The following is a 14,270-nucleotide window of genomic DNA, read 5'->3' as shown; positions in this document are numbered from 1 at the left end:
ACACACCCACACCCACCCACCCACACCCACACCCACACCCACCCACCCACACACCCACACACCCACCCACACACACACCCACACACCCACACCCACACACACACCCACACACACCCACACACACACACACACACACACACACCACACACACCCACACCCACACACACCCATACACAACCCCCCACCCACAACCCCACACCCACACCCCCACACCCGCACACACAGTCCACGCACACCCACCCACCCACCCACCCACCCACACCCACCACCACCACCACCACACCCACCCACCCACACACACACCTGCGGCTCCACTTGCTTGTGACGGCGCTGGCGGCCGCCGCCAGAGCCGTGTGCGCCGGCGCGTTGAGCGCGGGGGCAGCTCTGCGGGCGGCTGCCGACATCCACACATACAGCGCAGGGGCCCGGCAACAACAGGCAGGCGCGCCATCAGTCAGTCCCACATCACCAGGCACGGCAAGGCCTTAGCACGGCACCAGGCGTGCTAGGGTGCAGGCACCCGCACGTTTGCATGCTCCCCGCTCCCTACTCCCTTGGTCACCCGAGCGCCTCCGGGCCATGAGCAACCTGTGCATGCCTTAAACACACGCACGCAGCCGTGCACGCAACCCTGGGATTCGACATATCTCGCCTACCATACTGCTGCGCGTAATTATCTGTACTGGATAGTATGGATCTCTAAAAAATGGAAAGAAAAATGAGACCATAATTCTGAAGGCTCTGGACATAAGAAGTATTGATTGCGGGCCATACACATACACCGCGCGCCTAGTGGACGAAGTCATTGCTTGCCAACGTGGAGAAGGCAAGCAATGACTTCACAGCTTGCTCTTCTTCACAGCAGCATCGTTGGCAATGACTTCGTCCGTCCACTAGGCGCGCGGTCCAGCTGCATGTCATGTTTAGGCCAGCAGGCGGCGGCGGCGGAGTGGTCGCGCAAGTTTGCGCGCGCGCTGTGGGCGCAAGTTGAGGCAGCGCACTTGCTGCACTAGCTTGAAGAACCTGCCTGATTCAGGCTGTGCGTGCGTGGCAGCACTGGTGCTCTCGGGTGGGGTTCAGCTAGACCCTGCAAATAAGTGTATGTGGTTCTTGGTCTACGCCAGTGTGCTCTTGCGTGATTGCTTTCACCAATCATGATGGGTGAATCATTGTTGCGCCTACGCCCCCGCCTCATGCAGAAGCACAAGGTCGATGAGGCGGTAGCCCCGGCTGCCAAGGCCAAGACCAATGCCAAGTAAGACTGCCGCTGAGGCCAAGACTGCCAAGGCTGCGGCCGTGAAGGCTGGCAAGGCCGCCAGGGGCAAGGCCGCCAGGGGCAAGCAGACTGCCAAGGCTGGCGCTACATGGATTGTACAATGTTCGGACGAGGCTTCTGGACTTAGCTACCGAGCGTCAGGATGTTTGGACCCTGTGTTGACCACCTATCTAGCGTTAGGATGTTTGGACCCTAAGTAGACCACCACTTTAGCATGAGCGAGTGGCATTTGAGGACTGCTGTGCTGCATATGCATGACAGTGCCTGAGACTGTGATGGGCGACAGAGCGCCTTGGACTGTGATGCACTTACTTGCAGATCGTAGTTGCGTGGAAAGCGAGTGACATGGTCGGATTAGGTAATCCTGAAACATGTGTGCAGCCAGGGTCTGCCGCAGATGTGGGCTAGAGGCAGTGTAACGTGCTCTGGAATGCAAAGGTTCATGTGTTTTTCCGTGGAACGTACGGTACCCCCTTTCGAACCGTGCCTCAAGACGCATTGTGTCTCGTCCATCGCGTGTGTGTGAGACGCGGCGCGTCAAGGGTATCAGGCTCGCGTCTGGCGTGACGCATCGTACGTGTTAGCTATGACGCGCTCTTTGGTTTCAGCCGTGCAATTGTACCGCTTTGCGACTCGTGTTACATCGCGTCTCATAGACGCAGTGAAACGCGCTATCTACCTGCAATGGTGCCCCGCTTCACTGTTTCTGGCCGCGTCCCCATCGCGTCTCACTCCCCCGCGTTTCCCCCTTAACGCGCAGCGTTACGGCGCGTCTGGCACCGCATCTCACTGGCCAGACGCGGTCCAGACGCGCCAGACGCGGTTTCCCGTTGTTTTAGTGATGGTCTAGCCTCAGTGTGGCGGAGGTGACGGGTTAGGGCATATTGATGCGTGTGTATGCCTCGAGGGTGGTCGAGGGTGGTGCAGTTGTGTTAGCAGCGGCTGGCGCGGGTTGAATGTCAGGCAGCAGCGCATGCCCGACCAGCCAGTGTAGCAGGTCCGCTGCCTCCACCTGCGCCGACAGGGCGCGTGCAAAATTGACCGACCACTCCTCCTCCGCCGATGTTCGCCTATCACATGGCTGGACCGCGCGCCTCGTGCCCATTTGATTGCTGCACCGGTTGGTGGGGCACGCGCTGCTGCGAGACATTGAGGACAGCCTGAAGGTGCCGGAGGTCAGGCTGCAGGCTTGCCATTCGCTGGCATCCGACCTACCGGAACCGTCTGTCAGGATGTCCACCGTACGTTGCGGTAGGTTGGAGGCCAGCGACTTGCAGGCCTCCAGCCGGACCTCTGGCACCTTGAGTGCGTGCCTGGCAGCAGCGTGTGCCCCACCAATCAATCGGTGCCGCAAATGAGCCGCGGTAGATAGGTGGGGAAGAAGGTGCACCTTCTTCTCCACCTACCGCAACGGTCATCCTGATGGAGGCCAGCGACTTGTATACAGGAGTCCATCTTGATTCACTGTGTGTGCGTGTGTGTGTGTGTGTGTGTGTGTGTGTGTGTGTGTGTGTGTGTGTGTGTGTGTGTGTGTGGTGTGACTACGGTTTCCACGGTTATTCTGCCAGATCACGTGAATCGTGTATCTGGTATAACCAATGACAGGGCTCCCAAACGAGGGCTGCCGTGACCTGGCGTTTCCCCGGCAGAGCGCAAACAGCTCTAGAGTCCACAGGGTAACTCACTCCGACCCTTCACCGCGCCAGTAACCCTTGCGGAATTACTACCGGTGTAACAAGCGGGCGAGCTACATCTACTAAGACCAGGCGGGCAGAGAACTAAAAATAGCAAACACAACAAAACACGCAGCACGCAACACGCGACAGCACGCGATAACACGACCACAGTGGCTGTGGGGCTGAGTCCTGCGACCCCGCAGCCTGCACGACCTCAACCGCAACCTAACCAGCTCTCGACGCCAGGGCAGACTATGCCTAAGGGCAGCCACAAACGCGTCTGGCCACTAGGCCGGTCCAGGTCGTAAGGCCCGGGGTGCTGCAGCACTCAAAACAACCTCACAAGCAAAAAACCCCGCAAACCTGGCCCTGTTCCCACAGGCGTAGAACAAAGAAAACCCTTCGCCTGCCCACTAAGCTCCCCCGCTGACCCTCTCGTATGTATGCCACTGCTTCAGTGGCTCATGTTAGTGCCCACGCGCGCGCGTGTGTGTGTGTGTGTGTGTGTGTGTGTGTTGTGTTGTGTGTTTGTGTGTTGTGTGTGTGTTGTGTGTGTTGTGTGTTGTTAAAGAGCACAAGGAAAACGTTGCGCAAAGACAGTGTATGTGTGTGTTGTGTGTTGTGTGTGTGTGTGTGTGTGTGTGTGTGTGTGTGTGTGTGTGTGTGTGTGTGTGTGTGCGTGTATGTGTGTGTTGTGTGTGTGTGTGTGTGGGGGGGGGGGGGGGGGGGGGTGTGTGGGGGGGTAACTATGAACCAATTCCGTAAGGAGACAGTCGCGCTGCAAGGATCCGAGAAACTGAACATCAGGCGCGGCAAGAGGGTTGGGACACACGTACGCCAGGCGGGCCAAAAGCAGGGGTAGCAGGGACCTGCCTGAGGGTTAGTTTGCGTGCCAGCAGCTGGATACATGCATTCAACGGCCGGCGTATCAAAGTAAATAAATAAACACATCATGCCCCCTGGAAGTCAGGGCGTGGATCAAGGGAGCCGACGGGGTGAGGGGGATTTAGTCCCCATCACCCGCCTTCTGCTGCTACCGAGAACATGCATGGTGGGGCTCTAGGCGGCCGCCAAGTCACCCAGCGGCCCCCGTGTTAAGTGGCTGCCCTCGTTTGGCCCGACAATGTCATTGAGAATGGAGACAGCATGGTTGTGGATTGTACTGCTGCAGGCGGAGGCAGCCGTGGAGCGGACGCCTAGTTTGCGCAGCAGCGTGGGAAGGTCGGCTCGTCTGGTGCCAGCAAAGCCCCGGCTGATGGCCTCTTGCTCTGTGCATTTGACTTTCCACCCTGCCCATTACTCGCCTTCACTCACTGTTGCTGGCTCCTGCTTCACAAGGACGCCGCCGTTGATGGACACCGGGTGAGTGGCCTCAAAGCGCTCCATCAGCGCGGACGTCAGCAGCGCAAGCCTGCAGAGGGGACGGGAGCCAGACGTCAGGCTTGATACACTACAGTACAGTACAGTACACAGCAACAACGCAACTGTAAGCACAGTGTAAGCTACTCAGCTTTCCGCTGCGGCTGCACATGACGCGTACACAGGCGCCCACCTGCTTGCGGCGCCGCCCTCTCCAGCCGCCGCTGCCGCCGCCGCCGGCAGCTGCTCCGCCGCCCCCTGGGTGACGGCGGCTGGGTCCACAAACGCGTTGGGCCGGACGCACAGCTCATACGCCAGGCTCACACGGCCGCTGCCGGCAGTAGCAGCTGATCCGCCAGCCGCACCGCCACCGCCAGCTACAGCCACAGGCCGCACGCGGTGCAGCGCCGGCTGTAGCAGCCCGCCAAGGGCGTACGACAGGCTGTAGCCGCACAGCACTGCCACGCGGCCAGGGCCCAGCGGCACGTCCACCCACGCACCAGCCGCAGCGCCCGCCCCCTGTCCCTGCTGTGGCAGCCGCACCTGCAGCCCCTGCTCCTGCGCGCTGGCCACCAGCGTGAGCACGCCGCGGTCGTGGTGCGGCGCGAAGGCCAGCAGCTGTGCGGCGTGCGGGTCGGGGCTGTAGCGGGCGCAGCGCAGCAGGCTGGCGCTGGCCTGGCCCAGCAGCGGCGCGTCATCCAGCAGGCCCAGCACACGGCCCGAGTGGACGTCCAGGCCGGGGCTGCGACACAGCGCGCACAGCAGGCCGCGACACAGCCGGTCGGCGCGGGAGGAGGCCTGCATGCAGGCAGGGACAACGAGGGATGAGGGGGCACGTCCAGAGCCCAGAGCTTCAGCGACTAGTCCTAGCGTAGTGGTCTTCAGATGCGTGCCACTGGCAGGCGAAGGGGCCGCAAGCTCACCTTCTGCAACGCGGCGTGCTGCGTGCGAGAGCGGCCGGAGCCCCACGTCAGGGCGCCGGGCCGGACCCATGGGCCGGACTGCGAGCAGCCTCGAGCAGCTCCTGGACTGTGTAGCCCTCGCCCAGCACAGCGCTCTGGGCGCCTTGCTTCACAGACTCGCCAGCAGCGGCCCTGGGCACTGTGATTTACAGATTCACTTGCCCCAAGGAAGTCGGCGCAGGTCTCCAGCGCGCTCGCGGAAGCCGAGAACGGCTCATCGCTGTCCAGCTCCAGCACTGCGACGCCCTGCTGCTGCAACTGAGTCCACAGTTCACTATGGTGCCCATAGCTCTTTGACTGAAGTCTGAGACGCCCGAAAATGCTCAGGGCCACAAGCTGCTGTTCAGCAGCTGCGCAATTCTACTAGACTTAAATAGCAATGCAGGTCAATGTGTGTACATTATTGAACGCAGCTGGACATGAAGGGGTTTTGACAGAGGCCTGGAGCGCGCTCCCATGCACTTTCTCGGATTCACAACCACCTCCTCCTGCACCTCCTCCTCCGTCGCTCGCATATCTTTATAATATAAAGAGTCCTCACGCCGCAGCAAAGAGCCGGTCCCACTCCTCGTACCTAGCCACCTGCTCCCGACCCACGGAGGGCCGGATTCGCTTCAGCGCGCCCTCGACATCCGCCCGTGTCACCTCAAGCAGCGGCCCAACACCACCGCCACCGCCACGTTCCCCTGTTTCCGCGCCCCCGCCTCCGCCCCCTCGCCCGCCTCCGCCTCCGCCGCCCTCGAGCCCCAGTGCCTTGCGCAGCCGCCGGTAGTGCGCGGGCGTGTGTCCGCCCGTGAGCCGCCGGAGCGGAGCCATCAGCGCATCCCTGCGCGTGAAGGTGAATGTGACGTGATGTGTGTGGCAGAAGCGGTCAAAACTAGAGCCGCCACGGGCAAGCGGGATTCTTGCTCCCGCGCACAGCTGTGAAAGGTTGGGTGGGGCCTTTGCGGTTGTCCCCTGAGGCCGTGACACCCAATCCCGCCGTCGTTCCCCGGCCGCCCCCAACCCAGCTCCCTCTCATTCGCTTTCCCGTGTTTCCGCTTCCCGCAACCCACAGTACCGCGTGCTCCCCGGTGTCCCCCCCTACACACACACAAGAATACCCACCCCCGCTCCCCCAGGACCCCCACCATCCAGCTGCCCGCTCCCCTGCACACGGCCCCGCCCCACCTGCACACGGCCCCGCCCCACCTGCACACGGCCCCGCCCCACCTGCACACGGCCCCGCCCCACCTGCACACGGCCCCGCCCCACCTGCACATGGCCCCGCCCCACCTGCACACGGCCCCGCCCCACCTGCACACGGCCCCGCCCCACCTGCACATGGCCCCGCCCTACCTGCACATGGCCCCGCCCCACCTGCACATGGCCCCGCCCCACTTGCACATGGCCCCGCCCCACCTGCACATGACCCCGCCCCACCTGCACATGGCCCCGCCCCACTTGCACATGGCCCCGCCCCACCTGCACATGACCCCGCCCCACCTGCACATGGCCCCGCCGCACCTGCACATGGCCCCGCCCCACCTGCACACGGCCCCGCCCCACCTGCACAGCAGCTTTATGTCGGCGCCGCTGTACCCCTGCAGCCGGGCCGCCAGATGGTCCAGGTCCACGTCCGGAGATAGCCGGCAGCCTGGGTGGGGGGGTACATTCATGATTAAGCAAGGAAGTGGTAGACGGTAGCCCGGGGGGGGGGGTTAGCCGGGTAGGGAGGGTAACGGGACCACGAGCGAGATGGGGGGCGTGGTGGCATGGCACGATACCAGGGAGGACAGCAGTCGACTGGGTGGACGCGGCGGCCGATGATAAGCTGGCAGTTGCAGACATGTCAGGCGCAAGTGAGTGTCGAACGCAGCCGCACCAAGTTTGGCCACCCGGCCCCGCACCAACACACTCTCACAGCCGTCACAGGCCCCACACACAACCCCACACCCACGCACCCTGCTCCGGCAGGTACAGGTCCAGCATGCCGCGCCGCGCCGTCAGCTCGGGCAGCCCGATGTAGATGCGCTTCTCCAGCCGCCGCCGCAAGGCCGGGTCGATGTCCCAGGGGCTGTTGCTGGCGGCCAGGACCAGCACGCCCGAGGCGGCGGTGGAGCGGGCGCCGGGGTGGCCGGAGCCGGTGCGGCTGGTCAGGCCGTCCATCTGGGGGTGGGGATGGTCGTGGGGGTTATGTGCCCGAGCCCAATAGGTCCCAAGAATCAAAGGAATGGTCACGGGGGTGCGAGTGCGCGTGCGGAAGCGGCAGGGTGGGGCGCAAGGTTGTTACGGCCTGTGGGCGCCACGGACGTTTGTTTCCTAAGGTGGCCTCGGTGGCCTCGGCTGGATCACCAGGCGGCGCTGACCTGTCATGCGAACACGGCTCCGGGGCCCCCAACCCCCAGGACCCACACCTGCTGCAGCAGCTCGCTCTTGAAGCGGCGGCTGGCCTCACTGTCGCCGTCACCGCCGCCACCGCCGCCGTCCATGGCTCCTGCGCCGCCGCCGCCGCCCACCAGTGCGTCCACCTCGTCCACGAACACCACCGCGGGGGCGCACGCCTCCGCCACCGCAAACAGCGTGCGCACCTGTGCAGAAGCCGGCACCAACAGCAGCAAGAGGGGAGTCACAGGCGCAGGCTACGCTGCAGCAGGGACGGCAGGGCCTGGCTCGCTTGATGCTGCTGCAGAAGCAGCTCGGACCACGCAGGCGCGCACGCACCATCTTCTCGCTGTCGCCTCGCCACTTGCTGGTGAGTGCGGCTGCGCCGACCGCGAAGAAGGTGACGTCAGCAGTGGCCGCCACCGCCCGGGCCAGCAGCGTCTTGCCGGTGCCGGGCGGCCCGAACAGCAACACGCCCCGCCACGGCTCCAGAGCGCCTGCCATTGCGATAAAGTGTCACCGGATCTACGTTAGTTGTAACGAGCATGCACTTTGGGAAGTCTGGTTCTTACATAGGTACGTTGTGGGTGTTTTGTGCAACCGCGGCGGCCGGACTCGCTGAGTATTGCGACGCCTGCTCCAGCCACTCATCCAGCACCCAGAAGCACACACCAGCGCGCACGGCCTCACCCACCCGCGAACAGCTCCGGCAGTATGAGCGGCATCACCACACTCTCACTCAGCAGCTGCTTGGCATCGTCACGGACCTGCGGTGTTGCGGGATGGGGTGGGGGAAGTACACGCGCATCCGTCATCACGTGTGTCACATTACCGTAAGCATACTCCCGGATGTACGGCAGGACGTCAGCCTGCCGGTCGTCTAACACCTCCCCCAGAACCCGCATACCCCACACGTGTTGACCTGTACAAGCAACCCCCCTCCCCCCGCCCCCCCTCACGCCCCCCCTCACGGCCCCCCCCCCCCCACCCCGCCCCTCCTCACCCACCCACCCACCCACCCACCCACCCACCCACCCACCCCACACACACGCATACCAGTACATCTGACAGCCGCACGCCGCCGCCCCGCCGGCCGTTGCCTTGTCTGGGCGGCGGCGGCACCACCTCCCTCATCACCGCGTCCACCAGCTGCGGATCCAGGTCCGCGATGTACGGCCTGCACATGTGCGAACACACGTGTGACATGTCCACGTAACACCTGGTGCCCATGCCAGGAGCCCCGCCCCCCATTGCTGAATGCGCGCGAATGCGCCTGAAAGCACACTGGGGGCTGCTGCTCCAGGCGCTGACGAACAGGTAACAGCCTTTGACATACCGCTTCACGACGTTATACGGCGCGAACGCCCCCCCCCCTCCACCCCCCCCCCCCACACACACACGCACCACCACCACCACCAAGCACGCACACACGCACCTGCGGCTCCACTTGCTTGTCACGGCGCTCGCGGCCGCCGCCAGGGCAGTGTGCGCCGGCGCGTTGAGCGCGCGGGCAGCTCTGCGGGCGGCTGCCGACAGCCACACATACAGCGCAGGGGCCCGGCAACAACAGGCAGGCGCGCCATCAGTCATCAGTCAGTCCCACATCACCAGGTACGGCAAGGCCTTAGCACGGCACCAGGTGTGCTAGGGTGCAGGCACCCGCACGTTTGCATGCTCCCCGCTCCCTACTCCCTGGGTCACCCGAGCTCCGGGGATAGTTCATAGTTGGATTGCTCTCACCAGCGGGCGGCCTAAACTCGTGGCCTTCCTCGTCACCGTCGTCCCCTTCCTCGTGTGCATGCCCGTAGCCGCCTCGGCCTCGCCCACCAGCCTCTCGCGCCCACCGTCCGCCGCCGCCGCCGCCGCCGCCGCCGCCGCGGTCATACCGGTCACTGCTGTGGCCGTAGCCGCAGCCGCTGCCGCCCTCGTCCACGTCCCTCCACCTCCTCGACCCCTCCTGACCTTGTCCGCCGCCGTCCTCCGACCCCCATCCTGCAGCTGCCATCTCCTCCTCCTCCTCCTCCTCTTCACAACGGCGCCCTCCGCCCGTCGCGCCCCACTCTCCCACGCCTCCCCACGCGCCAGCGCGCTCCGCATCGCCCACCTCGGCCGCCGCCAAGGCCGCGTGCATCCCTCGCGCCGCCAGGGGTCCCGCCGCCCCTGACGCCGCCAGGCTCGCCACGCGCCAACACCTGAAGTCCATGCGTGCCGAGCCCACACCCAGTCCCAGAGGGCCGGTGAGCGGCGAGGCGGCGGCGGCGCGGAGGCCGGCGGCGGCGGGGCCTGCGGTGCGTTGCTGTGCCAGCCCCAGAGCGCGCCGCACATCCACAGACGCAAACACAACGCGCCCGTCGCTCCTGCAGCATGGCACGTGGAAGTGGTTGGAGATACAGGTGCCGAGCAACTTGCCGTTGTAACACATAAAAACCTCGCCCTTTTCCTTGCCACGGCACCACGACGCCGGCAGCAACAACACCCCTCCTGTTGCGACCCCCGCTCCTTCTGAGCACCAGACGACGCACCAAAGCGACAACGTGTTGCCGCGACGGCAGTGAAGCTCCAGGGTGTGGAAGTCATCGGGCTCGCGGCCAGGTGGCGCCGCCAGCCGAGCCGAAGACAGCCGAGCCACCACCGTCAGCGCCAGCGACGGCGACGGCGTCACCGTGCTCATCGTGCTAAGCTTCCCGCCGGGCGAGCTGGATGCAGCAGCTGCTGCGGATGGTGCTGTCGAGGAGTTGGATGAGGAGGCGGAGGGGCTGCGGTCCAGGCCCGCGGTTCGTGGCGTGCGGCAGTGCAGGACCAGTAGGCTGGCGCTGTTCCAGTCGCTGTCGATCTGGGGTGAGACCATGTGTGGTGGGGTGGGGTGGGGCGGCGGCGGGCGACGTGAGGGCCGTGAGGGATGATGCGCGGTGCGCGGTGCGCAAGCCCCACCCGCATGGCAGAACCTCGTGCCTGCGTGTTGCAACACCCTACGTGCCACCAAGCCGTACAGTAACATGGGCACGCAGACACACATACATACACACACGCTATGTTGCCCTTGTCTTTCCTCGCCCTCTCATCCTCCGCTTGCCTGCAGCGCCAACAGCTGCGTCACGCCAGTCTCCACACGGGCGCACGACAGCACCAACAGGCCGTAGCCCTCGGGGCCGGCGGGGCTCAGTCTGGGGGGCGGGGGCGAGGGCGGTGCGCTGAGGACTCGGGGCGTGGCATGGGGCGCGGAGTCCGGATGGCCTTGCAACCCCCTCCACACGGCCACACCGGACTTGACTGGGCGGCAAGGCCTGTGCATACTGGCATTCCCGATCCTATAGCTGCATGCGCCCCTCTAAATGGCGGGGCCCTCGCACCTGGCCTCCAGAGTCAACGCAAAATTGCCGCTGGTTGCGACCCCGGCAACATCGTCAGCCTCCAAGATGCCGACTGCCTTCGCTCCGTCCAGGAAGCCGCTTCCCCCACCGTTCGCGGACACATGGTGCCGAAAGTGCCTGTTGTTGTTAGACGCGCTCCCGCAGGCAGGCGTCCACGCGATGCCGGCCTGTTTTGTTGTGTCCCCATGCCGCTGTAGCTTCGTGTTTGGGTAGCTGGCACTGCTGGCAACCATTCCGCGGCCAACTCAAGTAGTCTAGCTCTTTATGTTAGCGCATTCCACTGCCTTGCTGGGTTCAATGCCAGGCTCGTTTGTCAGCGAGGCTTTCGAGCTACTGCTTGAAGTTGACGCTCGCGCATAGCAGAACATGCATAGCCTATTTCCTGATGAAAACTTAACTGCAATGAGAACATGTCAATACACCAAACCGGTCATGAAGCAAGGCGGATGCATGAAGGGCCGTGACCGCACCATCGCGGGGCCGGTCCGCAACGTAAGCAGCTCCGGCGATTGTTAAATATTAATGTTAGTCTTGGTACTACATAAATACTTTACCTCGGCCCCTCTTACTGACGCTTTCGCAAGGGAACCCTAAAGAGCCCTGAGCTTGTCTTTTTCATTCAATTTACCTCTCTGAACGTGCATTCAACAGAAATGGCCGCTACCGACGCGGCCAGGGCCCAGACGGGCTTCTATTGCAGCACATCTGGCACTTACTTTGCCGACAAGGAGTCGTTGACAGAGCACTATCGCTCAGACTTCCACCGATACAACCTCAAGCGCAAAGTTGCGGGCCTCCCGCCAGTCACGAAGGAGTGGTTTGAGGCGCGCAAGGCCCAGCTCTCCTCCACGGCCGCCAGCGCCACCGCCGCCGCGCCTGTGCAGCGGGTATGGGTTGACCCGCTAACAAAGAAGAAGTTCAATACCGAGAACACGTATCAGGTGTTCGTGGGGTCGAAGAAGTACGCGGAGCTGGTCCGCAAGTCGGGGCAGCCCGCGCCCGAGCCCGTCATCGTCACGCGCCAGCCGGACGGAGCGCCGCAGCCGCAAGAAGGTGCGCCGGTGTCGTTGCAAATGAGTACAGTATGGGGGCTGGTGCGTCGGTATCGAGAACCTATGCTGCTGTCGGCCTGACGGTTCAGTTAGAGAGCCATGGATGTTGCGCGGCCCTCCAGCACCCCATTTCTCCGCCGCTGGACGGTCGCGCACGCCACGTATCGCACCCGGTTCCCCTCGACCCCTGCTCACCCCACAAACGCTCCCCTCCATCCTCTCCCTCCCCGCTGTGCTCTTCTTCACACAGCCGACGGCGGCTCCGCCGCTGGCCCCCCGGTCGCCAAGCCCGCCGGCTTCAAAGTTGTGGCTCCCTCCGGCGGTCTGCCGGGTGTGGCGGATGCCGAGATGTCGGACGCCGGCGCAGCCTCCAGCTCGGCCGCCGCGGCCGCCCACGGCAAGCAGCAGCAGCAGACGAAGAAGGGGCCGTGGCGGCAGCGGAAAGGGGAAGAGGAGGAAGAGGACGACGAGGACAGTGGGTGGGAGACGGCGTCGGACGACGAGGCGGCGGAGCTGGCGGCGGAGGGCGGCGCGGCAGCGCAGGTGCGTACACGTCCGTGTGTGTGAACGTGTGTGTGCGTATGTTTGTGTGTGTAGAGGGGGCTGGGCTAGCTGGTCTGGCCGGTTGTGGAGGGCGTAATGGAGGGTCGCTCACCCTGAGATAGTTTGGGATGATGACGAGGGGGGCGGCGGGTGGTTGGATAGCGTAGGTGAAAAGTGGCGGGCGTGTGGCGTTGGCCAGTGGGGGCCGTGTGGTATTGCGCTGGGGCGCTGGGGCGTGCTGGTTCTAGCAGGCAGGCCCCTGGCGCCGTTTGGGAGGGCGGGCTGGGGATGGCTGGGCAGGGCGGGGGTGGAGGCAAGGCTTGATCGCCGATGCGCCCGTGCCCGAAGCGCTTCCTGGCCTTACCACATGCTCGCGCCCAGATGCCCACCGTTTGCAACCCGCACAGAACGCACCGACCGCCCCGTCACATGCACGCCCTTGCTTCCTTGCGTTCTCTAGCACCCATCCGCACCCACACACCCACACCCACACACTCCATCCCCGCACCTGCAGGACGGCGAGGGCGAGGACGGCGGCGATGAGGAGGAGTGGCCGGAGTGGGACGTGTGCCGCAGCCTGTTTGACAACCACGTGTCGCCCAGCTTCCAGGCCAACCTGGAGTACATGTTCAAGCGGTTTGGATTCTACCTGCCCGACAGCCAGTACCTCAAGGACCCCGAGGGGCTGGTCAAGTACCTGGTGCGTGTGTGTGCTTTGGGGGGTTAACGTTGAACCAATCCCGTAAGGGAACAGTCGCGCGGCAAGGAGAACTGCAGCTGGATGTGTTGGGGGGGGATTATGGGGGGGGTGTAGATACCAGCCCAAACTAAACCGAACCCAACGCAATAGAGCGAGGAGGAGAGCGTGGGGGGCGGGCGGGTTGGGCATGGTGGGCAGGGCGTGAGGGCATGTGGTGGAGTGGGTTGGCCTGGGGTACCGGGATGACGGGCACTGTGGTGGGGGGCCGGGTGTCCAGCACTGGAGCGCCGGGCAGGGGGTGGGGTTGGGGCTTGGGGGGCAGGGCGTGCAGCGGGTGAGGTGGGGTGGGTGGTGGCGGGAGGCGGGCATGGAGACAGGGTCCGGGCAAGCGGGCTGCGCACGGCACCGCGCGGGCGGCATACTCGGCCGAGGGCCAGGAGACCCTAGCCCCAGCTCACCTGCATCTGCGGCCCCGGTCCCTGCCGCAAGTTCCGACCGCCACCGTCACCACCCGTCACCGCCACCGCCACCGTCACCCGCCTGCTCACACCAACAACACCTCCTTCCCCACCGCATCCTCCTCCACCCCCTCCGCCCCCCCCCAAGATTGTCTACCGTCTACCACTTCCTTGACTTACTGTGACTGGCTAACCCTCCACCCCCACCCCACCCCACCCCCACCCCACACACACCTATCCCCAGGGCGCCAAGCTGCAGGTGGGCGGTGTGCCGCTGGGCACCCGCGGCGACGACGCCAGCGCGCGGCAGTTCCGCAGCCTGCACGCGGTGCAGCGGCACATGGTGGACACGTGCGCCTGCAAGATGCTGTACGACGACAACGAGGAGGAGTACGAGGACTTCTACGACTACGACCTGGCCGCAGAGGTGGGGGAGGGAGAAGGAGGGGGCAGGAGGGAGAAGGAGGGGGCAGTTTGCATAGAAGTTTGCTCCGGGACTGAGACGGAGA

At 64.5% G+C, this 14,270-nt stretch overlaps 4 protein-coding genes across 5 annotated transcripts in view; 1 reads left to right on the top strand and 3 right to left on the bottom strand.

Annotated features, from left to right (window-relative positions):
* CHLRE_17g716500v5 (uncharacterized protein) overlaps positions 1–696 on the bottom strand; it is a 4,264-nt gene extending 3,568 nt beyond the window's left edge. For both annotated transcript variants that reach the window (XM_043072167.1, XM_043072168.1), the window contains exons 1-2: positions 657–696; positions 304–394 (exon numbers count right to left, since the gene is read on the bottom strand). The gene's annotated coding sequence lies outside the window, so the exon portion shown is untranslated. The remainder of the gene's footprint in view (positions 1–303; positions 395–656) is intronic.
* A 1,206-nt stretch (positions 697–1,902) lies between these two features.
* CHLRE_17g716451v5 (uncharacterized protein) lies at positions 1,903–5,636 on the bottom strand. The gene is made up of 5 exons (XM_043072166.1): positions 5,432–5,636; positions 5,235–5,312; positions 4,505–5,109; positions 4,267–4,363; positions 1,903–2,288 (listed from the first exon to the last, which is right to left on the bottom strand). Exons 1-5 carry the CDS (start codon positions 5,489–5,491, stop codon positions 2,151–2,153), a joined length of 978 nt encoding a protein of 325 aa, XP_042914625.1. The 5' UTR covers positions 5,492–5,636; the 3' UTR covers positions 1,903–2,150.
* Positions 5,637–5,684: 48 nt separating this feature from the next.
* CHLRE_17g716450v5 (uncharacterized protein) lies at positions 5,685–11,376 on the bottom strand. The gene is made up of 12 exons (XM_043072165.1): positions 10,988–11,376; positions 10,711–10,801; positions 10,160–10,470; positions 9,378–9,994; positions 9,073–9,163; positions 8,694–8,814; positions 8,332–8,404; positions 7,977–8,134; positions 7,670–7,843; positions 7,217–7,421; positions 6,822–6,909; positions 5,685–6,099 (listed from the first exon to the last, which is right to left on the bottom strand). Exons 1-12 carry the CDS (start codon positions 11,239–11,241, stop codon positions 5,811–5,813), a joined length of 2,472 nt encoding a protein of 823 aa, XP_042914624.1. The 5' UTR covers positions 11,242–11,376; the 3' UTR covers positions 5,685–5,810.
* Positions 11,377–11,556: 180 nt separating this feature from the next.
* CHLRE_17g716400v5 (uncharacterized protein) overlaps positions 11,557–14,270 on the top strand; it is a 4,362-nt gene continuing 1,648 nt past the window's right edge. Inside the window, exons 1-4 of the mRNA XM_043072164.1 lie at positions 11,557–12,061; positions 12,311–12,603; positions 13,118–13,303; positions 14,006–14,188. Coding sequence (XP_042914623.1) covers positions 11,662–12,061; positions 12,311–12,603; positions 13,118–13,303; positions 14,006–14,188 — 1,062 coding nt within the window. The 5' untranslated portion in view covers positions 11,557–11,661. The remainder of the gene's footprint in view (positions 12,062–12,310; positions 12,604–13,117; positions 13,304–14,005; positions 14,189–14,270) is intronic.

The sequence above is a fragment of the Chlamydomonas reinhardtii genome, chromosome 17, assembly GCF_000002595.2.
Source record: "Chlamydomonas reinhardtii strain CC-503 cw92 mt+ chromosome 17, whole genome shotgun sequence".
NCBI classification, from domain to species: Eukaryota; Viridiplantae; Chlorophyta; class Chlorophyceae; order Chlamydomonadales; family Chlamydomonadaceae; genus Chlamydomonas; species Chlamydomonas reinhardtii.
Note: the sequence above shows the minus strand (reverse complement) of the source record. Positions and strands in the feature narration are given on the sequence as shown.